The sequence below is a fragment of the Alternaria infectoria genome (assembly GCF_024043175.1).
Source record: "Alternaria infectoria strain BMP 0036 chromosome Unknown scaffold_1, whole genome shotgun sequence".
NCBI lineage: Eukaryota > Fungi > Ascomycota > Dothideomycetes > Pleosporales > Pleosporaceae > Alternaria > Alternaria infectoria.
In genome coordinates, this window is record NW_026250690.1 from 3,345,166 (window position 1) to 3,370,280 (window position 25,115).

The 25,115-nt window shown below is 53.1% G+C and overlaps 12 protein-coding genes across 12 annotated transcripts; 5 read left to right on the forward strand and 7 right to left on the reverse strand.

The window, feature by feature from the left end:
- Positions 1–266: 266 nt before the first annotated feature.
- On the forward strand, positions 267–3,724 carry J4E92_001107 (uncharacterized protein; the record flags this gene model as incomplete). The annotated part of the gene is made up of 3 exons (XM_051492521.1): positions 267–361; positions 418–3,373; positions 3,425–3,724. The coding sequence occupies 3 exons, from the start codon at positions 267–269 to the stop codon at positions 3,722–3,724; spliced, it is 3,351 nt and encodes a 1,116-aa protein (XP_051358033.1).
- Positions 3,725–4,136: 412 nt separating this feature from the next.
- J4E92_001108 (uncharacterized protein) lies at positions 4,137–4,811 on the reverse strand (the record flags this gene model as incomplete). The annotated part of the gene is made up of 1 exon (XM_051492522.1): positions 4,137–4,811. The coding sequence occupies one exon, from the start codon at positions 4,809–4,811 to the stop codon at positions 4,137–4,139; it is 675 nt and encodes a 224-aa protein (XP_051358034.1).
- A 447-nt stretch (positions 4,812–5,258) lies between these two features.
- J4E92_001109 (uncharacterized protein) lies at positions 5,259–5,965 on the reverse strand (the record flags this gene model as incomplete). The annotated part of the gene is made up of 3 exons (XM_051492523.1): positions 5,259–5,666; positions 5,727–5,823; positions 5,877–5,965. 3 exons carry the CDS (start codon positions 5,963–5,965, stop codon positions 5,259–5,261), a joined length of 594 nt encoding a protein of 197 aa, XP_051358035.1.
- Positions 5,966–6,527: 562 nt separating this feature from the next.
- TOA2 (Transcription initiation factor IIA small chain (TFIIA 13.5 kDa subunit)) lies at positions 6,528–6,983 on the reverse strand (the record flags this gene model as incomplete). The annotated part of the gene is made up of 3 exons (XM_051492524.1): positions 6,528–6,674; positions 6,733–6,880; positions 6,937–6,983. The coding sequence occupies 3 exons, from the start codon at positions 6,981–6,983 to the stop codon at positions 6,528–6,530; spliced, it is 342 nt and encodes a 113-aa protein (XP_051358036.1).
- Positions 6,984–7,208: 225 nt separating this feature from the next.
- VMA16 (H(+)-transporting V0 sector ATPase subunit c'') lies at positions 7,209–8,008 on the forward strand (the record flags this gene model as incomplete). Its single annotated transcript, XM_051492525.1, has 5 exons — positions 7,209–7,266; positions 7,313–7,347; positions 7,400–7,491; positions 7,543–7,854; positions 7,906–8,008. The coding sequence occupies 5 exons, from the start codon at positions 7,209–7,211 to the stop codon at positions 8,006–8,008; spliced, it is 600 nt and encodes a 199-aa protein (XP_051358037.1).
- Positions 8,009–8,382: 374 nt separating this feature from the next.
- On the forward strand, positions 8,383–10,664 carry J4E92_001112 (uncharacterized protein; the record flags this gene model as incomplete). The annotated part of the gene is made up of 6 exons (XM_051492526.1): positions 8,383–8,658; positions 8,712–8,752; positions 8,801–8,838; positions 8,887–9,108; positions 9,248–10,028; positions 10,082–10,664. 6 exons carry the CDS (start codon positions 8,383–8,385, stop codon positions 10,662–10,664), a joined length of 1,941 nt encoding a protein of 646 aa, XP_051358038.1.
- A 351-nt stretch (positions 10,665–11,015) lies between these two features.
- J4E92_001113 (uncharacterized protein) lies at positions 11,016–11,674 on the reverse strand (the record flags this gene model as incomplete). The annotated part of the gene is made up of 2 exons (XM_051492527.1): positions 11,016–11,503; positions 11,557–11,674. The coding sequence occupies 2 exons, from the start codon at positions 11,672–11,674 to the stop codon at positions 11,016–11,018; spliced, it is 606 nt and encodes a 201-aa protein (XP_051358039.1).
- A 1,821-nt stretch (positions 11,675–13,495) lies between these two features.
- On the reverse strand, positions 13,496–14,734 carry J4E92_001114 (uncharacterized protein; the record flags this gene model as incomplete). The annotated part of the gene is made up of 2 exons (XM_051492528.1): positions 13,496–14,520; positions 14,728–14,734. The coding sequence occupies 2 exons, from the start codon at positions 14,732–14,734 to the stop codon at positions 13,496–13,498; spliced, it is 1,032 nt and encodes a 343-aa protein (XP_051358040.1).
- Positions 14,735–17,349: 2,615 nt separating this feature from the next.
- SYF1 (pre-mRNA-splicing factor syf1) lies at positions 17,350–19,869 on the reverse strand (the record flags this gene model as incomplete). Its single annotated transcript, XM_051492529.1, has 1 exon — positions 17,350–19,869. The coding sequence occupies one exon, from the start codon at positions 19,867–19,869 to the stop codon at positions 17,350–17,352; it is 2,520 nt and encodes an 839-aa protein (XP_051358041.1).
- Positions 19,870–20,247: 378 nt separating this feature from the next.
- On the forward strand, positions 20,248–21,240 carry VMA8 (H(+)-transporting V1 sector ATPase subunit D; the record flags this gene model as incomplete). Its single annotated transcript, XM_051492530.1, has 5 exons — positions 20,248–20,262; positions 20,320–20,432; positions 20,486–20,496; positions 20,555–20,939; positions 20,988–21,240. 5 exons carry the CDS (start codon positions 20,248–20,250, stop codon positions 21,238–21,240), a joined length of 777 nt encoding a protein of 258 aa, XP_051358042.1.
- A 328-nt stretch (positions 21,241–21,568) lies between these two features.
- Positions 21,569–22,482, reverse strand: J4E92_001117 (uncharacterized protein; the record flags this gene model as incomplete). Its single annotated transcript, XM_051492531.1, has 4 exons — positions 21,569–21,915; positions 21,965–22,268; positions 22,341–22,347; positions 22,406–22,482. The coding sequence occupies 4 exons, from the start codon at positions 22,480–22,482 to the stop codon at positions 21,569–21,571; spliced, it is 735 nt and encodes a 244-aa protein (XP_051358043.1).
- Positions 22,483–23,026: 544 nt separating this feature from the next.
- Positions 23,027–24,454, forward strand: J4E92_001118 (uncharacterized protein; the record flags this gene model as incomplete). The annotated part of the gene is made up of 1 exon (XM_051492532.1): positions 23,027–24,454. The coding sequence occupies one exon, from the start codon at positions 23,027–23,029 to the stop codon at positions 24,452–24,454; it is 1,428 nt and encodes a 475-aa protein (XP_051358044.1).
- Between the last annotated feature and the right edge of the window lie 661 nt (positions 24,455–25,115).

Sequence of the window (25,115 nt, forward strand, 5' to 3'; positions counted from 1 at the left end):
TGGTTTGGTGTTGTGGAGAGCGAGGGCTGGACGTACAGGCCATTTTAAGTGGGCGCGTCGGGGCTGCAAGCAAAAAGAGTCGCGGTCACCCAAAGTTCCAAAAGTGCCAAAAGTTCCAAAAGTCACGGCCGCCCCGCAACGCGAAGTCGCGTGGAGCCGCGGCCCGTGCAGCTCAATGACGGAATGCATCCGATATCCCCAGCCCGGCAACCACGATAGTTCTGTTCTGTACTTTGAGCTATCCACAAGCTCTCGTAGATATCGCCATGGCTTACATTGCACCTATCCACCGGCCAAGCAGCGTCCGGCATGCGCTCAAGCTCAACTTCCTCGCCTCAGAGGAGGATTGCCTCGTAGTCGCGTAAGCACTCCACGGGTGCATGCATCACTATCTATCCAATGCTAATACGAAGACAGCAAATCCAACAGACTCGAGTTCTACGCGCAGACTTCCGATGGATTGGCCCTCCAACACTCCAAAGCCATCTATGGCAAGGTCACCATGCTGCAGAAGCTCCGCCCAGCCCTATCGCCGACCGACCACCTCTTCGTCGGAACCGATCGTTACATGTACTTCACCCTGTCATGGAATCCCGAAAAGAAGCAATTACAGACGGAGAAATCATTCGCGAGCGTGGCCGACAATGCTGCAAGAGAGTCGCAAACGGGCGAGAGATGTCACATTGATCCAACGGGGCGATTCATGACTGTCGAGGTCTATGAGGGCATTGTCACCGTCATACCGCTAGTCCAAAGGGGAAAGAAGAGGAAGCAAGAGGCTGATATCGCCCACCTGGGAGACCCTCAACCAGTCAGACTCCCCGAGATGTTCGTCCGCTCGTCTGCCTTCTTGCGCCCACGGTCGTTCGACGACAAGCCCAAGATGGCTCTACTATACGAAGACACGCACTCTCAAGTCAAGCTGAAACTACGGGAATTGACCTACGCCGGCGAAGAGGTGGACCTACAAGAAGGTGAGACCTGCAAGACCGAACTGGAGCTTGGCTCGAGCCACCTGATACCCGTCGAGGAGCCATCCCACGGCTTGATAGTCATCGGCGAAACATCTATCGGATACTACGACGACGAAAGCGGGGAGATCCAAACCGAGCCACTGGACGAGGCGACCATCTTTGTGGCTTGGGAACGCATCGACGCACAGCGATTCGTGCTCGCCGATGACTATGGTCGCCTATACATGTTCATGTTGGTCTTGAGCAGCCAAGGCAAGGTCCAATCATGGAAACTCGATGTAATCGGCGAGACATCTCGCGCATCTACGCTGGTATATCTCGATGCTGGTTACGTCTTTGTGGGATCGCATCAGGGCGATTCGCAAGTCATCAAGATCGCAGAGAAGTCAATGGAAGTTGTCCAGACATTCTCCAACATTGCGCCTATCCTCGACTTCACCATCATGGATATGGGCAACAGATCTGGTGAAGGGCAAAGCAATGAATACTCTTCTGGCCAGGCGCGCATAGTAACCGGTAGTGGCGCCTATCAAGATGGTAGTCTTCGTAGCGCTAGAAGCGGAGTCGGACTGGAGGATCTTGGTGTGCTAGGCGAGATGGAACAGATCTCCGATCTATTCAGTCTCAAATCCACCGCATCTGCCCAGTATGAAGACACCTTACTAGTCAGCTTCGTCAACGAGTCGCGCATTTTCCGGTTCGACCCGCAAGGCGAGGTAGAAGAGGTAGACGAGTTTGCCTCGCTCGCTTTGGATGAAACGACACTAGCCGCTGCGAACATCTCACAAGGCCGTGTGATCCAGGTCACCAACGGAAGAGCCCGCATCTGCGACCTGGACGGCGGTATGATAACGTCAGAATGGATGCCAATGGGTGGTCAGGCTATTACCGCGGCTTCAATCAACGACAGTCATGTTCTTGTGTCCCTGGGAGGCGTCACAATCGTTTCTCTGAGTATGGCAGACGGTTTGCAGGTTGTCAAAGAGAAGAAATTCGGTTCCGAAAGCCAAGTCGCCTGCATTGCTCTTCCGTCAGTCTCAAGCTCGGTATGCTTCATCGGCTTTTGGAGCAACTCCCAACTCGCCATATGCTCTCTCGATACCCTGGAAGCGGTCAAGACAGTTCAGATCTCCGAAGACTCGGTTCCCCGCTCATTACTACTGACTCAAATATTCCTGGAACAACCGCCATCCCTCTTTGCCGCATTAGCAGATGGTAATGTCGTCACATACGCCTTTGATCCCTCAACACATGAGTTGTCCGGAAGGAAGAGCATCGTTCTAGGCACGCGCGAAGCTAGTTTCCGTGCCCTGCCTCGCGGTAACGGCCTATTCAACGTCTTTGCAACATGCGAACACCCTTCCTTGATTTACTCGTCAGAAGGCCGTCTTGTATACTCCGCTGTTACAGCAGAGAAAGCGACGACAGTCTGCCCTTTCGACTCAGAAGCATACCCCGGATCTGTAGCCATCGCAACATCAGAAGACCTCCGCATCGCTCTAGTAGACACCGAACGGACAACGCATGTACAGACGCTAAAGGTCGATGAGACCGTACGACGGATAGCATACTCACCTAGTCTGAAAGCTTTCGGTCTTGGCACTATCAAGAGGATACTCAAACATGGCGAAGAGATTATGCTGAGTCATTTCAAGCTCGTGGACGAGATCCAGTTCAAAGAGCTCGACACTTATGCGCTCAATGAAGAAGAACTGATCGAATGCGTCATGCGCTGCGAACTCCCAGACGGCTCAGGCGGGGTTGCAGAGCGCTTCGTCATCGGCACTGCATACCTAGACGATCAGAACGCGACTGCAGAACGCGGCCGCATAATCATTCTAGAGGTAACGCCTGAGCGCGTGCTCAAGCTCGTCACCGAAATCGCTGTAAAGGGCGGTTGCAGGTGTCTAGCCATTTGCGAAGGCAAGATCGTCGCCGCGCTCATCAAGACTATCGTAGTATACGATGTCGAATTCAAAACGCAGAGCTCGCCTGACCTTGTCAAGCTAGCTTCATTCAGATGCTCAACTGCACCAATCGATGTTACAGTCAATGGTACCATGATCGCCATCGCTGATCTGATGAAGTCGCTCGCCGTCGTCGAATACACAAAGGGTGAGGCGGGTCTACCCGACAAACTTGTGGAGGTTGCGCGGCACTACCAGACTACTTGGGCTACAGCTGTGGCCGAGGTAGACACGAACACTTACCTCGAAAGCGACGCGGAAGGAAACCTGATGGTCCTGTACCGCGATCCGAACGGTGTCACAGATGACGACAAGAGGCGGTTAAACGTTAGCTCTGAGATGCTACTCGGAGAAATGGTGAACAGAATACGTCGAGTTGATGTCATGACAACCTCGGACGCTGCCGTCATTCCCAAAGCGTTCGTCGGCACTGTAAGTCTACTCCATCACGTTTATCACACACGAATACTAATTCCCATGCAGGTCGAAGGCTCAATCTACCTCTTCGGTCTCATCTCACCCGACTACCAAAACCTCCTCATGACGCTCCAATCCAATCTCGGCGCTCTCGTCGCCGCACCGGGAGATATGGACTTTGCCAAGTTCCGCGCGTTCAAGAACACCGTTAGAGAAGAAGAGGAACCCATGCGTTTTGTCGACGGAGAATTGGTGGAGCGCTTTTTGGATGTAAGCGAGGAAGTACAAAGGAAGGCCGTTGAGGGATTGGGTGTGGAGCTCGAGGAAGTCAAGGGATTGATTGAGGGACTGAAGAGGTTACATTAATACAGGGGGATGTACATAGCTAAGCTAGTAACATGAGTTGAAAGTACTCATCGCATAAATGCAAGAAAGGCAAAAAAAACTACATTCGCTTCAATGTCATGGGAAAGAAAACTAACCACCTCGTCGCTCCACCTCTTTTTCTTATCAGGACAAGTATTAGAAAGGAATGAAAGTACCAAGTCCAGAACGCCTTCGATATCGTGTCGCCATGACAAACTCCGTGTTGAGCCGCTGTACATGCTCCAATCCCATTACCGCGCCTGAACTCCCTCGCTTTTTGAATAAACGTACATTCTCATCGTACACAACATTACATGCATCGCCAGTTTTGAACGCCCGAACGCCTGTCACCCGTATAGTCGACACAATCGTGTCTTTGAATTTGTAGTCGCTGTAGGAATCTCAGGACTCTTCAGTCTTGTTCACGAGGCGGGTTTCGTCGATAGGTTCCACTGGCCTCGCCGCCAGGCTTCTGCTGTTGCTCGTGACCTTGGTCGTCGTCGTCGTCGTGGTCTTGGTCTTGGTCGTGATCCTGGTTCTGGTTCTGTCCCCGCGCCCGGTGGTTATACTTCCTACGGTTATTCTTCCTAGGCCTCCTCCTGAGCCCGGTGTTGGGGTCCACACCGTTTCCATTCTGATAGCGGCCCTGGTGGTTGTTCTGGTAGGGCATCGTGCCGGCCCGTACGCCGTTGACCTCGCGGTGCTGGTTTGTGAACGGCTCGGGCGTGCCTGCGGTGTACTCGATGGAGGAGAACTGTTCGTGGTTCCACATAGGGCCTTGGGGCTGCACGTAGTTCATGGGTGGAGTGGCGTGGAAGTCGAAGGGGTTGTGGACCTGGTTGTAGTAGTGGGTGTAGCCATCGTATAGGGGGTATGGCTGATACCCGTAGAAACCAGGGCTACAGTATGGCAGTCCCTGTGGATGTTGCGGGAGCTGATACTGGGGATGAGCGTTGAAGCCTTGCTGAGGCGGCGTCGCAGGGGAAGAGACGCGCTCGCTCGACGCAGGGCTGGGATGCGCAAGCTGACCGGGAACAAATTCAGCGGCCGTAGGCCTCAGAAGGGCGGGAACTGGGCTGTCCGACATTTTAGGGAGAAAGGTCGGTGTAAAAAGACTGTGGAGTTGGGGCTGCTTGGGGAGTGTTAAGTCGAGGGGGAAAGGGTGCGCCGGAATTTATATAGAGAGAGTGGGCAGCAAGCGAACCAGAAAGTGAAATACTCCTTAACCCACCGATTGCGCACTGCAGGTGGGAAGTGAAAAGTGAAAAGGTGTGCCTGCCGGCGCGAGGTAATGTACTGTGCCGGCTCAAGCGGCGATGGACCAAGATTGTGCTGCGTTTGTTCGTGAAAGCACTGGACCCTGTTAGCAAGCTAATCGCACCCTTGCTGGGCGGCCTGTTGAGGGATTTTAGCAATGTGTCGGTGACGAAAAAGTGAGGTGGAGGAGCTCATGCGCGGTACCGCGGTATTGGTTGTCGTCACCCAGTAGGAGGGACCCAGATTGTACAGTCGCAGCAATGGATTGGTGTCCTGTCTATTTCAATACACCGTCTTCGTCACTGCTGTCCCCTGCTGTGTTCTTCACGCTGTTGAGTTCGACTGTGTCATCGCCTTGGTCTTCGTCGTCCCTAAAGCCCTCCGTGTTCGCGTCACCATCGCGGTCGAGAAGTGGGGCCTCTCCCGTGGTAGCTACCACACTCTTCTTCTCAGTCTCCTCTCTCATGCCGATGATCACGCTGCCAGCTACCAGCATGGCTGCCCCAAGCCACCATAACCCCGGTAGGTTCTCGCTGAAGATGATAAAGCTAAGGACGGCGGTGACGATGAAATTCGCAGACGTGTTTATGATGCTGACGCGTACGGTCGAGGAGGCAAGGGTAAGGGCACGCGTGAAGAGCCCCCACATGATCGCGTTGAAGACGAGGTTCATACCGAAGAAGAGCTGCGCGTTGCGTTAGTTGTGTGCGGGTAATAGAAGGCATGACAGGTTGGGAGGACGCACCCCTCGTATCGCATATTCAACAATCTTGTTTGACGCACTCAGCCCGAGTGCCAGGGCTATGGAGCTCGACCAGGAGGCAGTGAGCTCGGTGGTTGTGCTACATCATTGTCAGTACGCATCGTGGGCTAGGGCGACTCGACGTTTGCTTACAGCTTTGCGAAGACGCCATTGAAAGCTGCACATGCGCCACTAGAGATGGCAAGCATCAGCCACGCTGACTTGGTTTGAGGGAGAGACATGATCGCGGCCGTACTGGGGTGCTGCGGGGAATGAGGTCGATGTTCACGGATGCAAGTTGATGATCTGCAAGGTACGACCGGGTGCACTTCCGCGCTTAGTCAATATGGGGTAGTAGTACATGCAGGTCGCATCTTGACGCAATATATGAGGCAGGTGCTCTGTAGTGCGCATGCCACTGGGAGTCATAGTCTACTGCCCAGCTCTTCCATCGGCTGCCAGTCAAGAAGAGTTCACTATAATTGCACTCCCACCTGAAGTCATCACCTGTGTGTAGCAAAGGGTGCGATAGCCCATATATGCAGAATATCATAATTGTTCCAATTTATCAGCGTTAAATCAACGCGAATCACGCATTCAGTCCCAAACTCCTATTCATGCCAGAGGTATCGTGAAAGCCTTCCAAGGCCGTTTTAGCCGTAACGCCGAAAGCATATGATGCCACAGGTCTGTAGTGAGACAGCTGCTCTAGCCGGTAGATCGCATCTTGCGCAATCGCATTTGTTTGAACGCGATTGTCTCCTTCCTGCCGTGTTGCAGGGCACCTGCCGCTCCTTGAGCCGCCTAAGCCTCACCAGGACGCTTCGCGTTACAGGAAACGATCTTGACGCGGTCGGCATGGACTTGATGGGTGTTGTCCAGCTTGAAGTTGATGTCCTTGATAATGAAGGTCCATACGTCGTCGCAGAAGCGGTAGGTATCGAGATGTCCCTACGGAGTTTCAAGTCAGCACACGATGCTTCTCGCTGGTCGCCCGTGCGCAACTGACCTTGAATGTCAAGCGCGACTTGACCTTCTCCGAGAGCACATCGGCGACGGCCTTGTCAAAGTTGAGAAGGATCTTCATGGCGAGCTGGGGTTCTATCCGGCGCTCGGTGATGAGGTTGTCCAGGGTGTCGGTGAGAGAGCCGCCCAGGCTGTCCTCTGTTAGCCAGCGCTCCTTGCTACGCTCTCCCAGAGTGGCATGTAGTACCTGCTTCGGCGGTAGAGCTCGTAGTACTTGGTGTTGTCGGTGGCCATGGTGCTGATAGTTGCGACGAGCTGGTGGTTTGGTCTCGGTGACGCCTGAGCGGGAAGAGTGATGGGAGCGGCGCGCCGAGGTGGTGGTTACTAAGCTGTTCGATGCTAGCGCGACGCGGCTTGTTCCGCCTGCATCATCGCCAGCTTCGCGGCGAGTCCATCACGACGAAGCTCCAGCCGCCTCTTTCACCATCCATCTCCGCCTCTACGACCAACAAACCCAACATGTCTCTTACTTATGGAACGGGCGGTGCGACCGCCGCCCTCGGTGTGGTGGGCCTGTGTATGTACCGCGCGCAGGGGCGTAGGCGATAGCTAACGACCTCCAGATATGCTCTTCAACAACGAAGGCGAAGCTTTCAACGTACGCACGCGTTCCTACCAACCCGATACGGACATGACTGATTACATTCCAGGTCGGAGCTTTCCTCGAAAGCATATCGCCATACACATTTGCTAGTGTCGGCATTGCGCTATGCATTGGTCTCTCTGTCGTAGGCTCGGCATGGTACGTCTAGCCGTCGGGAACATACACGCATCGCATCTGACAATCGCAAAGGGGCATCTGGACAACCGGTGTGTCCATCGTCGGTGGTGGTGTCAAGGCGCCACGGATACGAACTAAGAACTTGATCTCCATCATCTTCTGCGAAGTCGTCGCTATTTACGGTGTCATCATGGCCATCATCTTCTCCTCCAAGATGAACCAGCTCTCGGACCCTGAGCTGTTGTACTCTGGATCCAACTACTTCACCGGATACGCGCTGTTCTGGGCTGGAATAACCGTGGGCATGTGCAACCTGATCTGCGGTGTATGCGTGGGCATCAACGGAAGTAGCGCGGCCCTGGCCGATGCTGCGGACCCTGCAATGCAAGTAGCTGTCTTTTCCGGGTCTCTGTTTCGATGCTAACTTTGATACAGGTTCGTCAAGATCCTTACCATCGAGATTTTCGCTGCCATTCTCGGATTGTTCGGTCTCATCATTGGACTGCTCATGCAGAGCAACGCCAAGGACTTCCAGTGAGCGCAATGTTCTCGCTATATCGCCTCAGGGCACAATTATATGAACTATATCGAACCTCGATCCCGCCTAGAAGGACGCCAAGGAGGAGTGTTTTCGAGTGCCAGCTTGTGGAGCTGGTGAAGAGGTTACTGAAGGTCATTTGCAGAGGTTGTACAATGTACATAGGAAGGGCGCTTGTATAATGCATGTAATATGAGCGAGCATCGGCGTTAAATACCATTTATCAATTACTGTTTCCAATGTTCTTGGATAATTCTCTTGACTGAATTGGTGAATCTGATCGACTCAGCGTGTAAGCAATGGCCCGTGCACGATGTCCACAGGGTGGGATGTCCGCTCTACTCCGCTTCGACTCAACATCGACAACATTAAACATGGCCACCACAGGTTCAAAGTTAAAGGCAGCGATCTTGGTAGTGTCTGAGACTGCTTCCGAAGACTCGTCAACCGATAAATGCATACCAGTCCTCAAGAAGGTCTTCGGAGATCTCGGAATGGACCAATGGGACGTTAGCGAAACCGAGATAGTACCCGACAACGCTCTCGTCATCCAGAAGACTATCAAAAGTTGGACTGACGGCCCGGAGCCAATCAATCTGATCGTTACAAGCGGAGGTACTGGTTTCGCAACTAAGGATGTCACTCCGGAGGTGCGCGCTCTTATCCTCGAAAAGGCCTAAGACACGCAGCTAATAGAAACAAGGCAGTTACGCCGCTGATTGATAGACATGCTCCTGGTCTTATGTAGGTGGTTTCTCTCGATACCGTATGCGAAGGCTCACACACAACCAGACATGGCATGCTCACAACTTCCTACGCCGTCACGCCATGTAAGTCTTCGAACACCAAACTGATCGTCCAGGCTAACGTTTGATCAGTTGCACTCATGGCGAGACCTGTTGCTGGAGTCAGAAAAAAGACTTTGATATTGACTCTGCCTGGATCACCGAAAGGCGCCAAAGAGAACCTCGAGGCAGTTCTAAAGTTACTACCACATGCGTGCATCCAAGCCGCCGGTGCAGAGTCGCGACCGCTGCACGTCGGTGGTGTAGAGAAGCTCGAAAAAGATGCGGGTGTTTCTTCGGGTGGCGCTACTGCAGGTACGTGATGTGTCATTCACCCCAGAAACACTGCAACTTACAATGACAGGAGCTGGAAGTGGGCATCACCACCATCACCATCATGGACATTCACATGGTCACGGCGGCCACGTAGGACCCAAAGCTCACACGAATCCAGAAGAGCGTCCCCAGTCTAATGATCCTTCCGCGGGACCAACTCGCAGATATCGATCATCGCCCTACCCTATGTTGGCTGTTGAAGACGCGCTCAAGCTAATCTCGGAGCAAACCCCAGCTGCTACAGTACAGAAAGTGCCAGTAGACATGAGACTTAGTGGCTCAGTCCTTGCCGAGGATGTGAAAGCCACTGAGTCTGTTCCGGCCTTCAGAGCCAGCATCGTCGATGGATATGCGGTCAAGATTCCAGCGACTGGCAAGTTCGAAAAAGGAACTTACCCTGTTTCAATCATATCTCATGCACAGCCTGGCGAGGTCAAGGAGTTGAAAGAAGGGGAGATTGCCAGGATTACGACTGGCGCCCCGCTTCCACCCGGTGCTGACGCTGTGGTCATGGTTGAGGATACAGTATTGAAGAGCTTGACCGATGATGGCAAAGAAGAGAAAGAGATCGAGATACTGACGGATGAGATCAAGCCGAACGAAAACGTACGAGAGGTTGGCAGCGATGTCAAAGAGGGCGAGATCATCCTGAAGAAAGGCGAAGGTGTCACAGTCGTGGGTGGCGAGTTTGGTCTTCTTGCGTCTGTGGGCACGACAGAGGTGTCTATCTACAAGAAGCCTGTCGTGGGAGTCCTGAGCACAGGAGACGAAATCATCCCACACAACAGAGAGGGCCCGCTGCGACTCGGAGAAGTGCGCGATACCAACCGACCCACTCTCATCACTGCCGCACGAAGCCATAGGTTCGAAGTCATCGATCTGGGTATCGTCTCAGATAAGTGAGTGAAGATAGAAAAGAATCTTCGATTCATATGTCGCTGACCAGATCCAGACCTGGTACCCTTGAGCAGAGTCTCCGAGACGCGATGCGCAAGTGCGACGTTATCATCACCTCTGGTGGCGTCTCGATGGGCGAGCTCGACTTACTCAAACCAACCATCGAGCGCTCTCTCGGCGGCACGATCCACTTCGGCCGTGTCAACATGAAGCCAGGTAAACCCACCACGTTCGCCACTGTGCCCGTCAAGGACAATGAGGGAAACCCTGTCACCAAGTCGATTTTCTCGCTTCCTGGCAATCCAGCTTCAGCCGTGGTGTGTTTCCATCTCTTCGTTCTGCCTGCATTGCACCAGCAAGCTGGAATTAAGCCACTCGGGCTACCAAGAATCAGGGTTATACTGGATGAGGATGTGAGGATGGACCAGGGTCGTCCAGAGTATCACCGTGCGCTCGTCGTGACGAAAGAAGATGGGTTGCTTTACGCCAGCTCAACAGGTGGGCAGAGGAGTAGCCGCATCGGCAGCTTCAGGGGTGCCAACGCGCTACTTTGTATGCCACAAGGCGAAGGCAGCTTGAAGAAGGGAGAGAAGGTCGAGGCACTGCTCATGGGGAAGTTGGGTGAAGTTGAGCGATGATAGACATGTTTGTCGCAATATTATAGGATGAAAATGCACGTGCATTATATCTATTACATCTCAGAATGTGTTCCACATCAACCATCTAAGTGTTGTTCCCTTCCCAACCGTCATCGCTACATAACCGAATATCTAAGCCGAGACAAAGGAAACAGAGTCCTGAAGGGTATTCGCAACTGCCGAAATGAACAAAGGAAATTGGGCTAAAACCCAAGGATCGGTACCAGGCGTGAGCTCAACATTACCCTGTCCCATCACCGTGCCTGCCTGTACCCGCAAAAACACCGACGCTAAAGTGGAAAGACGATACGAAAGACTTTTTTTTCTGAGTTTGAGTGTGTGTGTGACTCCTCATGCGGGACCGTGGCTGGACTTGGGCTTCAAGTCCTCCATCATGACACTGCCTCTGCAGGATCCGGCGCTCGACGCCAGTGCCTTGCGGTACGCGTTGGTTTGGGAGAATTGCTCCTCGTAGTGCTCCTTCAGCTTGCGCTGTCTCTTCTCCCTCTTGTACATCCAGAATATAGTGGAAGCCAGGCCTGCGATGATCATGGTGAAGACAGCCGTGAGGACACCGCCGACTATTGCCGTTTCCTTCTTTTCTTTTGAGCAGGTCTTAGGACGTGGGGCAGTGGTTGCGGCGGCCGCTGTAGGATCATTGGTCGCGCTCGGAGTTTGGAGTTGGAGGGTCGCGCTGAAGGTAGTTGTGATTTGGGGTGCATTTTCGTTGTTGCAGCAGCTCTTCGTGTCGTCGGCGCCGCGGCAGCAGTATGTTCCGGAGTCGCATGTTTGTAGTTGCCATGCTTTTACTGGCTTGAGACCAAGGAAGTCGTTGGAAACTGAAGTGAATTAGTTGAGGAACATGAGATGAGTCAAATGTTTGGGAACTTACCACCAGGGCACAAGTCTTGTTGGCATACTGCATCTTTTCCTTCCTTGTCTGTACAGCCTCGAGAGAAGATCATACCGATCGACTCGTTTGTTGTTCCCATACACAACCCATTACTCATGCAGATGTCGGTGGACGCGCAGCATCCGCTGTGATTGGCGCTAGGGTTGCATGGCGTGTATGTTTTGTCGAGTGCTGTACCGTCAACGGCATAACATTGCTGACTCGTAGCAACTGCGACCAAGGTCGCGAAGACCGTAAGGAGGGACCGACTCGACACCATATTAGACAAAAGACAGTATAAAACAAGTAAAGGAGTGACTGGTTGCAAAAGCAAGTGACCGCGATGAACTGAAGATATGTGATGAGCGAACTGGATGTGTGGAGAACCTAAGGATGTTTTAGAGCATTAATGTATCCCATCTGCTGTCGACAGGACATGCAGGTCCATATTTAGTCTCTAGCCCTACATTCGCAATGTTATGCGGCGAAGCCCTGTACAACCTTCTTCAGCTGGCAAAGCCGCTGGTTACAGGGTAGACCCCGCCGACATCTGAAACTGGACAATCAAACCTGGTCTTCGAAAGACCCATGGACCCGTATACGGAGGCATGGGTGACGCAGCTAACAAGCAGTTCGAGGCAAGTGTAACAGCCTCGACGTTGGAAGCAGTGGTACAAAGACGACAAAGTCTATTTCGTCAAGGCCCGACGGCGCTTCCTCCTTCACTTGCTTCAAGGGATGCGCTCTTTCAGACCCACGTACGCGAAGATGGCGCTTGCTGATGCGCGCCTCGCATTTGCTTTGTCACTTGACAACGGGTCGTTCAGTAATGCTTTTGCTCGCGTTTAGCCGCATGAGGTAGGTAGTGAAAGAGGACGGGAGGCTCGTAGCAAATGAAGAGTCGAGGCGATGATGCGCCAGGTGTGGTGGAAGGTTTGAGATGCGAGGCGGAGTAGGCCACTGCTAGCATCTGATAGGCCAAGTGCCGCTTAGTTCAGCACCACAGACCCCTTTTCGGCACGTACCTGCATTTCCACCATCGAACTCTCTTTGCCATCGCTGCGACATATCACCGTTGACAACGGCGCCGCGAGCGCCCCGAGCTGTCAATCGCGGGGATGTGGTAGCAAGCATCAATCGTTCACTCGGTCGGTCAATAGGTCATATGCTATCAGTTCCGCCGACCCAGAGACTACCCATCGCGTCGGTGGCGTCTATCTCCATCATTCCAAGGTCCTTTTCGATGGAGATTACTCAGCGCAATGACCTCTTCGACCGTTGCCTGTTTTGACTGTTGGAGGATCGCCCACGATCTCGAGCTCGCCTGTACCCGGTGCGTGCAGATCTGGGCACCCTGGCCTGCGGCACCATCCAGAGTTTTTACCTGTTGGCGGCGCCGGCAGGGCCTCCGCGTGATGACGAACCACGGCTGTAAATTAAAACACACAGTCTTTAGGTGCCTCATCTCTCAAAATTCCACCGCCCAGTGTACTTGCCTACTGCCCAATCTGGCGCTCACGTCATCTTGCGACCAGCCTTCCGGACCCTTTTGAGGTTGGATCGGGCAGGGTGACATTAGCAACAACGTCTATTCAAGCACGGTCGACGGATCGGGGATGCAATGTGGGGTGTTCGGAGTATTCGGAGGCTGCAATGAAGATCTATGGACGACGATGGACCGACCCGATCACGTCCTCTATCACGGTCCATGTCACGATCGCAAGACGCTTCATTCAGCCCTGTAGACGTTCAGCCACCGCAGGCTTACTAGCACGGCTGTCGCGCGCGGACACCGGAAGGCTGCCAGCGAACACTCGCGGAGTCTCTAAGCAATGGTACATTTCCCATGAACTTTACAGTCTTTCCGGTCCGTCTTCAGGCATCTTCGTAGCCCAAGCCAGCAGCCCCAGCTATCAGACCGCGAAATGACAACCCTGACTTAGCCATCCAGCTCTTTGAGCAAGTCCTCTATCCTCCTTATCTGATTGCGCGGACCTCCATCAACCACCACCCATTCCAATAAACTTTCTTTCGCCATCTTTGCCCAACGTCTGGCATCTCCCATCATTCCGTGACCTGCGTACACGTACGCCAGTCTCTCATAGTCCTGGGCGAGCAGAGTATCCAAACCCTCTCGTTGACTAATCTCCATCACTTCTTTCTCCCAAGCAACAATTTGTTGGGCATCGTAGGTCTCCGCCGTCAAGTTCTCCAGCATCTTCCGGAGTTGGGCGAACCTCGCACGGCGCTGGTCACTACCAGCTACATCGTATTGCGAAGCAGTGCAAAGAGAGCAAGTGCACTTGAAGTTCCAGCCTTCCTGATAGAGTGCTTGTCTGTCTGCGTGCTTCAAGTCGATTTTGCCATACGAGATACCGATTTCTTCCCCAGCGGCGATGTCCCGTTGAGCTTTGATCTCCATTGATAGTGTCTTCGGAACAAAGCGCGCGTGCGCATTGGGCTGGCACGCGTGATTAATCCGGGCAACGGAAGGGAAGAGACACATGTAGGCGTCGTCTACTTCGCCATCAGCGAGCTGGCATGCGAAAGCATTCGTCTTCATGATGTCTTCAACTTTGCTGCCACCCAGACTCTGATCCAATGCGAGCACCGAGTTCCGATCTGCCTGAGGTAATCGATCAAGTGCGGCACTAAAGAGTGTTTGGCCTTGCGCACGCGTAACTTGCGTAGGAAAATGCGAGCTCGCGATGATACGCGCAGTATCGAGTAATATCGTTTCTCCTTTCTCCAAAGCCTTTGTGGTGATTAGGCCTTTGCCCTTGCCCGGGAAGGCCCGAACTTCGAGACCATCATCCAAGCCCTGGTGTTCCCCGTTCAGAGCTAGGAAGGCCGCAGATATCGCATTTGCAGCTACAGGTCTTGCGATAATGCTCAAAGCATGTCCGCCTCTTGTTTCGGAAGTCGTGTAGGTGCAATATTTCTTCTGCTTCCCTTGAGCACAGGCTGGATCGTGCGACCACGGTAAGTGCTGAAGGGGCGTCTCTTTCGGCAATGGTTCTGAATTGCCGGTGGTGAATGGACAATGTGGTAATTGGAGTGGCAGTTGAGCTTGGACCGCGAATTGATGCGGCGCGTTTGGGCATTGCGGTGACGCATAGGCGTACAACCCAAATGCGCATGTCGCGAACGACAAGATCAGAATCCGCATACAACTCATGATGGTAATGGAATGTCTACGGAACGCATCACGGCAAGCGGTTGAGATGTCTACTTCTCTCCTCGCGTCTGTAACACTTCTGAAACAGGAATCGCTGGGCAGCTGCGTCTTGCGCACAACATATTCTGCGATACCTCAAAGCCCAACATTTCGACTTCATCACGACATACTTCTGTCAAATTTCTCGTCATCTCGTGCCTGAACACTTCGTGGGATGGTGGTGAGCAAGTTGAAGCGGACCCATGACTCGACTGCGCCTACCAATCCATTTGAGGACGCGCCAGCAACGCCACCTATCTTGACAGGGCCACGATCAGCACCGTGCCATTCGAAACATCACCACACCACCACATATCGTTCTTTTGATCGTCAGGGCGAACAGCTCAATGCACGCTATGCGGCTGAAGCCGAGAAGGCCACGATGGGGCCCAGCCTGCTGATTAACTCATCTCCACACCAGCGCATCCTCGTCATACTTTGACGTGGTAGCACACGGCTGTCAGGCTGTTTCATATCGCGGATCGTGCCACAGGTTGCCGGATGCCGTGCCACCAGTTGTCGCACAGTACGAACTCTACGAGATTGATTAAATCACAATAAGAGTACGAAGGCTTTTTGAGGTAGTGACAGGTGACACCCAGACATCGACGAGGATGGGCCTGGTTACTTAAAGGGGCATATTCATGTGTTCGACCTGGTACTGGGATAGACCTTCATCACGGTGAACACGTAGAGGGACTCACTCGCACTTCTGCCTGAAGGAGAGAAAGTTTAGTGCAAAGTTTGGCAGAAGTCAACCACACGTTGGGCTTCAACTGCCGACCATGCAGGTTCGGAACGGAGTCATCACGACATGATCAGTCAATGGTGCTATCAAACACTGCGTGAGCATGCGTGAGGCCACGAGCAGTAGGTGACACGCAACGTATTTTGGGTAATGAACAGCGATGGAGGAACCCTACTCTTACTATTTAAGACGAAACAAAGCGTGGTTCTACTCCTCCCGAGGTAATTTTTCGCCAGATCACCATCTTTACCCTTGTAACACATCCTTCCAATGTGGTGGCACAGATCTTCACATGGGATGACTACAGAAGTATGTCGCATTTGAAGTGTCGCGTTCAGTCGCCGAGTCCTGCGATTACTGCACCACGAGACTCTGAAACCTAAATCTCGCAGCCGCATAACCTCAGTGCGGTTCGCTGACAATGTAAGACAAGATAACCAAAAATCCGAGAACTTAACGTACCATTCTGCTGTCGTCTGCAACGTACCCCATGATGCGTGCGCGTTCGATGTAAGCACGCCACGCGTCCCAAGGCTCTTTCCCTATCACGAGTCACCACTGCCACTTCCCCTCTTCCTTCCTCTCGGGAAAACGATGCTAAAAGCAACGAACAAAATCCGGGCATGAATCGAACCCGTGAACGTAGCAAGTATGTAGACACGAGCAAAAAAAAAAAGGGCAGCCAAGACAACATTAGGCTTCTACTGTCCAGTTCTGTGAACGGAAGAAGAAGCCCGTGAACCAGGTGGATACAAGATCCAATCAGACAAGCCTGTATCACTGAATGAGCACGAAACTCATACTGTTATACGCTCGTGCACAAGATCGACTCCAGTATCGGATTGCGGTTGCTCAAAATGCAATGTGCGGGCATGATCCAGTGTAACTGCCTCAGATCGTGACAAAAGCTTCGGCTGCTCCTTCCCACCGATGCCGCAGTCTTAGTTAAGCGGAGAACAAACCTTGGAAGTGCGTGGCAAAGCACGTGGATGTGTCCCCACTTCTTTCTTCACGGAGAAGGAGTATCCGGCTCTTGGAAAGTAAGACACAGGGAGTGCTGTATCGGAGCTCCGTACATGCGGTACACGTGTATTACAAGAGGAAATCAAATAGGTTCCCTACGATGAAGTGGCTCGAGAGCCTGTGATCAGTAACTTTCAATGCTGATGACAAAATCAGACCAGTATCGACATGCGTTAAGACCTAGTGTTGCAGTGACTTCACCTAAGCGATCAAGTTGTATGTGTCTAACTCCAATGTATCCAAGTATAGAAACAATGTACACGTCACGGCAGAAGCGAAGGCATTGATTGCGGAGTGAATAGTGTTTGTTTTTGGCTAGATGTTTTATATGACATGATGAAGCTGAGAAGATGTTGCCAAGAACATACAGTTTGTTTGACCACTCGACAAAAGAAATCGGCCCAACCACCAGGGGCTCTCTTCAGAGCAAGATGCCACTGACATCGTTCGCGCAGAATCCCTCACAAAGTAAAAGAACGCCGTAGATGCAAGAAAGTGAACTAGTCGAGACAAGTTGTCAAGGTATCGATCGAAGTCGAGTAAAACACAAAGATCAGACTATCGAAACCTCAAATTGGTGGAGGTCGAAGCAAGGGAGACCGCACTGGGTCAACCCGAATGTACACGCAAAGCAATGAAATATTCCGGAGTAGCATGGTAGCCTGCGAAGATAGCCAGGTGTGTTGTTGTCACCTTTCTCAAATAACGCCAATGTAAATGCAAGTCTTTCATCCTAATCCACCCGCCCTTGACCTAATTGTATACCCAAAAGGTGCCCTCATTTAAAGGAACCTTGGTTCATGAATCATAGGTCGTCGTCGTCCAGATCGATCGCATCGGGGTTTGCGGCTGCCTCTTCGGTAGGCTTGATGTTGCCACCCTGAGGACCGGTACTGGCGGCGACGAAGCCAGCTGGTGCGCGTGCTTGACGCTCGAGAGCGGCCATTGCATCCTCGCCAGCAGCATCGGTAGCGTCGCCGTCTTCGTCGGCGGGTGTACCGTTCTGTTGACCACGAGCGACAGCCTGGGAAGCGATGAAGTTGACGTCGGTATTGTACTGAGCCTGAACACTGCGCTTGATGCGTAGCATTTCCTTGTACGTGTCTTCGTTGCCATGCTGGACTTCGAATGACTCCCACTTCTTCCAGAATTCGGGGCTTGTTCTTGGGTCGCAGAACTGACTGGCATGGCCATAGATTGCTCGGGCTCGGTCGATTTCTCCCAAGCGACGTTCCATCTCGGCAAACTTGAGGCACATTTCCTTGGCTTCGCCGTCGGGTAGGGCGGCAATTGCACGCTCGTAGATTGGTCGAGTGGAGGTGAGACCAAAGTTCGAAGCTGACTTGGTGATGTAGAAGTTGAACATCTCCAGCCTGTCCTCGTCTGCTACAGCGCGTGTGGCGCGTTCGTAGATGCGCATGGCATGTCTAGCTAGACCGCGATCTTCTTCAAGCGCACCATACATCAAGTACAGTACCTTGGCGAACTTTGGCGGGCAGTCCTCCACAGCCTGTTCGAACAGGTCACGCAATCGCTCCATGCCAATCTTACGGTCCACGGCCTTGGTGAGGTACAAGTTCCAGATCTCGAAAGCGACGGGGTAGCTGAAGAGGTCGAGGCCGCGCTCGTAGACCTTGAAGCAGTCTTCGTAGTACTTATTCTCCTCTAGCAGGTTCGCGTAGTTGACGATGGTTTGCGGTGTTGCGATGCGAAGCTCGAATATTCTTTCATACACCTTCTTTGTCTCCTCCAGGGTGCTGACACTCTCGACGAGATCGACGTAGAAGCTCCACAACTTCCAGCTCTTGTGTACACGCTGTTGTGGTGACAGCGACTCATCGAAGTAGTCGACATTCGACCGCTTAGGGGCTTGCGTAGCCTTGGCCATGATGTCCACGGCCTTGTCGAAGTTTTCGTTGCGAAGCTCCATCTCGGCCCATTCGCACCACATCTCAGCCAGCTCGGAGACTGACTTGAAGGGCACCTTGACAGCCTTCTCCATGATGACACGGGCATTCTTGAGGTCGCCGCCTGATTCGTACAATTTGGCATAGTTGGCCCAGAGCTCGTGAAACTTGCCGAGTGCCTTCTTGGGGTTGATTGCCGCAATGGCGTCGGTGTAGGTCTGGACCACCTCTTTCTTGTTGTCACCCCAAAGAGCGACGCGCTTCTCCCATTCGATGACATTGTGCGGGTTCTGTCGAAGCATGACATCATTCAGCAGGAAGGGCCGTCTTTGCATGAGGGATTCGAAGCGGACCATCCGGATGTCAAGGTCCGCGTCAGCAGCCTCGTCGATCTTGCCCTTCTCCGACCGAACAGCGGCCTCATTGAGCTTGATGCCAATCATGGCCTCCTCGGCCTCCACGTACGTGTCAAAGACGATGGAGAAGTCGCGCACAGTCATGACTGTGGTGACAGCCTCCTCGAAGACGTCGCGGGCTTTCTCGTACTCGCCCCTGTGCATCCAGTACCGCGCCAGACCGACCCAGAGTATGCCTCGCTGATCGGGGAACTTGGAGATGCCGCTCTGGATGATCTTCTCTACGTCGATGCCGCTGTCGTCGCTGGTGTCGATTTCCTTGGCGTGGTCAATCATCAGATCGATCATCTCGGTCCAGAACTGGAAGGGTCCCTTTGCCTCCTTGCTCTTGAAGCGCGGGTTATTGAGGATTTCCATGTACTTCTTGACGGCCTCGGTGTACTTGCGCATATCCTTCAACAGCTCGATGAAGTCCTCGGCGTCTTCGGGGTGGATTTGCATGTAGCGACGCCAGATCTTGACGGCCGTCTCGCCTGACGCAGACGTCGCGAACGGTCGGTAGAGGGCCCATATGCGGTTGTGCTGAGTCAGAGGCAGGGCGCGTAGGGCTCGGTCAAACGTGCGGCGGGTAGTGGTAACGAGGGGCTGCTGCATGAGGAAGTTGAGGTACATCTCCCAGATGCGCGGCATCTTGTTGAGCAGGACGAGGGCGCGTTCGAAGAGGGCGTTGACCTTGACATAGTGGGGCGCGAACTTGGCCGGGTTCTTCTTTGAGAGGTGCTTGGTGCGCAGCTCGAGGTACAGCTTCCACAGCTTGTACGAGCGCGGAAGCGTCGTGACGGCGCGCTCAAGCACAAAGGCCTGCTCCAGGATGCTCCCACGTGACTTCTTGAAGCTGTAGTAGTCGAGCCAGGGCTTCACGCTGCCGGCGTTGCGCTGGATGTCCTGCTCGTACGCGACGTCCTGGTCGGTGATGAGGAAAAGGTCCGCCGAGGGCTCCATCTTCCGCTTGGAGGGCCGCGAGAGGCTCGCGGTGACGGTCCTGAGGAGTTCGCCGGGCATGATTGCGCCAGAGCCAGGGCGTGTGTTGCCCGCGGTGGGCAGGAGGGCGATGGGGTGCGGTGTTGGACGGCTGACGAGGCGTGTCGAAGTGTTAAAGTTCTGAGGAAAGAGCGATGGTCAGCCGTCTCCTGCAGCCAATAAGCAACGTGTATTCCGAGGACCCGCTTCTCAGTGTTGGTAGGCGCGCGCGCACGGGTCTCACATCCATGGATAGCTAGCTCCCCGGCATAGCTGCGTCACGTTCCGCTGGATTCACCTGGCCGCACTGCGCACGCTGACTGGCTCCGAGACACCTCCCAGAATATCTCCGGCCATTGTCAGCCTCTACCCTCGGTTTTAGCCCCATAGCCTTCTCCACCAACTGTTCGAGCCGCAAACATGTCTGGCAGCGGGGTACGCCAGCCCGAGCTATGCAGTGCCCAGGACATCTGATGCTAACACGACCCTCAGGCACGAGAGGCCGTCTTCGCGACGCGGCAGTCGCTGGGTCTGATGAAGGGCAAGCTCAAGGGCGCCCAGACCGGCCACGACCTGCTGAAGCGAAAGAGTGAGGCCTTGACCAAGTATGCACTCGCTGTCTCCAGTCCACTCGTGAAGCTTTGCTGACCATGTGCAGGCGCTTTCGAGGTACGACTACGCTATATGCACCCCCACCATCTGCCTTTGTAACTGAAACCGTTTCCAGAAATAACGCGCCGTATCGATGAGGCCAAGCGCAAGATGGGCAGGGTCATGCAGGTCGCGGCTTTCTCCCTCGCCGAAGTTACCTACGCCGTCGGCGGCGACATTGGCTACCAGATTCAGGAATCCGCAAAGCAGGCCCGCTTCCGCGTACGAACAAAACAAGAGAACGTCTCCGGTGTCTTCCTCCCGCAGTTCGAAAGCTTCACTGTCGAGCAGAACAACGACTTCGCCCTGACGGGTTTGGGCAAGGGTGGTCAGCAAGTACAAAGATGCAGAGAGACGTACGCAAGAGCGGTCGAGACTTTGGTGGAACTGGCTAGTCTACAGACTGCCTTTGTCATTTTGGACGAAGTTATCAAGGTGGTCAATCGCCGTGTAAACGCCATGTGGGTATCCTTTCCTTCCAAACAACTGCCGAAGCTAATAGCCAACAGTGAGCACGTCATCATTCCCCGTACCGAAAACACCATTAAATACATCAACTCTGAGCTTGACGAGCTCGACCGAGAGGAGTTCTACCGCTTGAAGAAAGTGTCCAACAAGAAGCAGAAGGATGCTGCCGAGGAGGAAGCCGCAAGGGTGGCGGCGAAGCAGAAGAACGAAGAGACGGAGAGTGAGGCGCGAGAAGATGCCGCCGAGAGCAAGGACATGCTGGGCGACGAGGACAACGAAGATGTCATCTTCTGAGCGCTCTACAGGCGACTAGTAGGGCCCGTCCGTGTAGTGTCGCCTGCGGCCCATTGGGCGCTGGATCCACCTCTCTAGCTCTCGCTCGCCAACGTCTCGCATGTAGACATGCACCTTCCAGAATGCTGATACGGAGTCCGTGGTCCAGGTTCCGTTTGGCATCCCGCGCGGGGCGTTTTCGACCAAGCTAAATAAGAGATAAGCATTGTGCCATTTAATGTGAACGTTGGCCTTTTGATAATAAGACTCTATTGTGCCGGCCTGTATCTGTGCCGAACAAGGTATCATAAAATGCATAAATCCATAGCAATAATCCATACGCAGTAACCTACTGTTGCCGCTGGTAGGTGACTTTCATAGGCTTGCCCTCTGCGCCGATCGGGGTGTTGGCCGTCGATTCTTTCGCTGTGATCGCAAACTGCTCGTTCTCGAACTCCGCAAAGGCCACAGCCCTGACCGAGACCAAGCGCACTTCCTTGAAGCCTTCGAAACGCTCGAAAATCGTCGTGAGGTCGTCCTCGTCGACATCGCGGGGGATGTTCTGCAGGAAGAGCGTCTTGTTGGGTCGTACGTATTCGTCGGGAACAGCGGCTGCTCCGGTTTTGGCTGCGCGAGGCTTCTCGGCGGCGACTGGGTTGGCTTGCGCTTTCGCGTCTTCTTCGGCGCGCTTGAAGTCTATGGCAGTCAGTATGGAGCACCCTCAGAAGTGGTAGGAGATGCGCACCCCTAAGCGTCAGGCGCTTCCGCTTGTGATCGTCGAACAGTTCCGGCGCCTTTCGCTTGACTGTCTCGTCGCTGTGTGTCTTCGCCCTGTGCACCTTCATGACCTTGCCGTACATCTCGAAGCCGTTCATTTCCTCCACAGCCTCCAGTGCAGCCTTCTCGCTGTCAAAGACAATAAATGCCTGTCCCTTCCGCTTCAGACTGCTCTTTGCGATAACATCCAGGATCGGACCGTAGTATTGGAAGACCCGTGTCAAGGCTTGCTTCATAGTATCGATCTTGACGCGCTCCTCGAGGTTGTTGACCTAGTGCTGTCAGCAATCGCGCCACCGAGTGCAATGTGAGTGCGTTGCTGGTGCGCTCGTGGTCCAACTCACGTATATACTATATTTCTCGATTAGCATCAAGGGGACCTACCTTTTGGGCATGATCTTGCACTTACGTTTCGATGGGCACTGGGTATTTGCTGGGGTCTACGAGACCGCCGCCCATTACTACGCCCTCCATCTTGTCCGCCATCTTGAAGCGACTGTTGTGTGGGTAGTGGAGTTGTATGGCGTGGTCTCACTTACCCGACGAAGCTGTCGGGAGCTCGAATTCGAGATCCGCGCCAAGCACGCTAGGCTGCGTCCGCACGTGACGACGAACACCAGGCCCTGAGGAGTTTTGCACCTGCAGACAGCTATTCAAGGGTCGACATACAATATACCTCCAACGTCTTGAAATTCGCGAAAGCTATCACTTCTTGTCACTAAGCAGTCTGACACTATCATCGCTTCTCGTAAGTTGTAAGAGCGTTATGGATGACCGAAGGTGTATGATTTGAGCCACCCCTCATTGTGCATTGAGCGCGTTGTTCTCTTGCTGCTGACAGCTATCGACTCTCCCTACCGATCACTGAGGCACTTAAAAAGGCGCTTACATCCTTCATCATGAGTACTGACGTCAGCATGCGTCTGAGCTGATGAGGCTCGTGCGGAAACTTCTCTCAGAAGCCTTTCCAGAACTGACAAACATCAATTTTGCATCTCATCACGTCGTCGATTTTCAGACTCTGTACGCAATGCCACCAACAGGGATACGATGGCGATCGAACCCATTGTTCATAGTCTTCACTGTGGGAATGGGCGCATTCGTGGACCTTTTCTTGTACGGGCTCATCGTACCAGTACTGCCGTTCCTGCTGAAAGACCGCATCGATCTCCCTGACTCTCAGATCCAAAGCACGATATCGAACCTCCTAGCAGTCTATGCAGCAGCTTCCTGCATATCTTCACCCATCGCAGGCTTCCTAGCTGACAGATTGTTTTCGTCTCGAAAGCTACCCTTCCTCCTCGGGCTCATCCTGTGTCTACTCTCGACCATTCTTCTCGCTCTTGGACGTAGCGTTGCTGTTCTGGGCATTGCGCGGTTTCTGCAGGGAGCATCGGGAGGTGTCGTGTGGACCATCGGCCTTGCTATCTTGGTTGAGACCGTAGGCCGCGAGAATTTGGGCAAGACTATGGGAACTATCTTCAGTTTCATCTCAGTTTCTACCCTTGTCGCACCTATTGTCGGCGGTTCATTGTACGCGAAGACTGGATACATAGGTGTCTTTGGCGTGGCCATAGGGTTGATTGGCATAGACTTCATTTTGAGATTGCTCATGGTGGAAAAGAAGGTGGCTGAGAAATACTCTACTCCCGAGACACATGCCTCTGAACCGGATCGGAGCAACGAACAACAAGACACGGAACAAACCCCGCTTCTACCAAATGGTCCTTCTACGCTCGATCGCTACCGTCTCTCCAAACCATCGAATCGCTTCACCCGCAATCTTCCCATCCTCATGCTGTTTCGCCATCCTGGTCTGCTAACCTCCGTATGGATTGGATTTGTGCAAGCTCTTCTTCTTGGTTCTTTCGATGCTACTGTCCCGTTGGTAGCTTCGGAGCAACTAGGGTTCGACAGCCTGAAAGCTGGATTGCTCTTCCTACCCCTGGGTGGTGCGGATTTCTTGCTGGGTCCAGTCTTTGGCTGGTGTGTCGATCACTATGGCACGAAGCCGGTATCAGTCTTTGGATTCATTTGGCTGATACCAACGCTTGTATTACTCCGACTTCCGACTGAGTCGAGTATCGTCGAGAGATTAGACAACGGCCACATCATCGCACTCTATTCTGCATTGCTAGCGATTAACGGACTCGGTCTGGCGGTTATCAACAGTCCTAGCATTGTCGAATCTGGAACTATCGTGGAGAATTACTACCAGGCGAATAAAGACATGTTCGAGCAGGCTCCTTTCGCCCAACTCTACGGCATCAACAGCATGGTGTGGAGCGGCGGGCTGACTGTAGGCCCACTGCTGGCTGGGTATCTACGAGACAAGATTGGATACGGCAACATGAACGCCGTTCTCGCTGGCATTTGCGCCTTCACGGCAGTTTTAGCGGCACTGTTCATCGGCAACAAGGAAAAGGATCAGGATGCATCTCCCAGAAATGTAGATTAACTGTCACTTCATATCATCATGTCTCATAGTGCAAGCTTTACTGTTTCATATTTCCATGTGGTATCGCAACCAACGAAGTCAGATCGACTGGCAAAAAGGATCTACATCCTGCTTAACCACCCTCCGTGAACATTTATCCATGTTTGACATTACAGCGACTGATAGAGCTAGTCTGACGGCCTAATCCTGATAGCAAGTACAGTCGTCAGATGAACCGTTGAAGTTCTTCCCGCAAATCCCACAGGTGTTACCGTCCACAGGAGTAGATTCAGGCTTGATAACGGACACTGTAGTGTGTCAGTGAGAAGGGAACTAGAAACAAACCCGGGATCTGGGGTACGTACTTTTGTGTTGCTGCTGTGTTGCTGGGAAAATGCTGTGATATGCGATTTGGTTGAGTTGGACGTGCAGGTTGAGCTTGTAGTAGTTATTGTGTGGTTGATTCGGAGTTGCTGTCTGCGGAATAGAGGAGAAGAGTTATATGTTTTATACCATAAAATTTCCACAGATCTTCACCACATGCCTTCATGGAAGTGTGTGTGCGGACGTTGGCACTGCATTTGATAGACTGGGAATCAAAGCTGTAGTGTGACGACTCTGACATTCGACATCCCTTTGGCAACGAAATACACTATATAGACACCCGACATCAAGGGCAAGC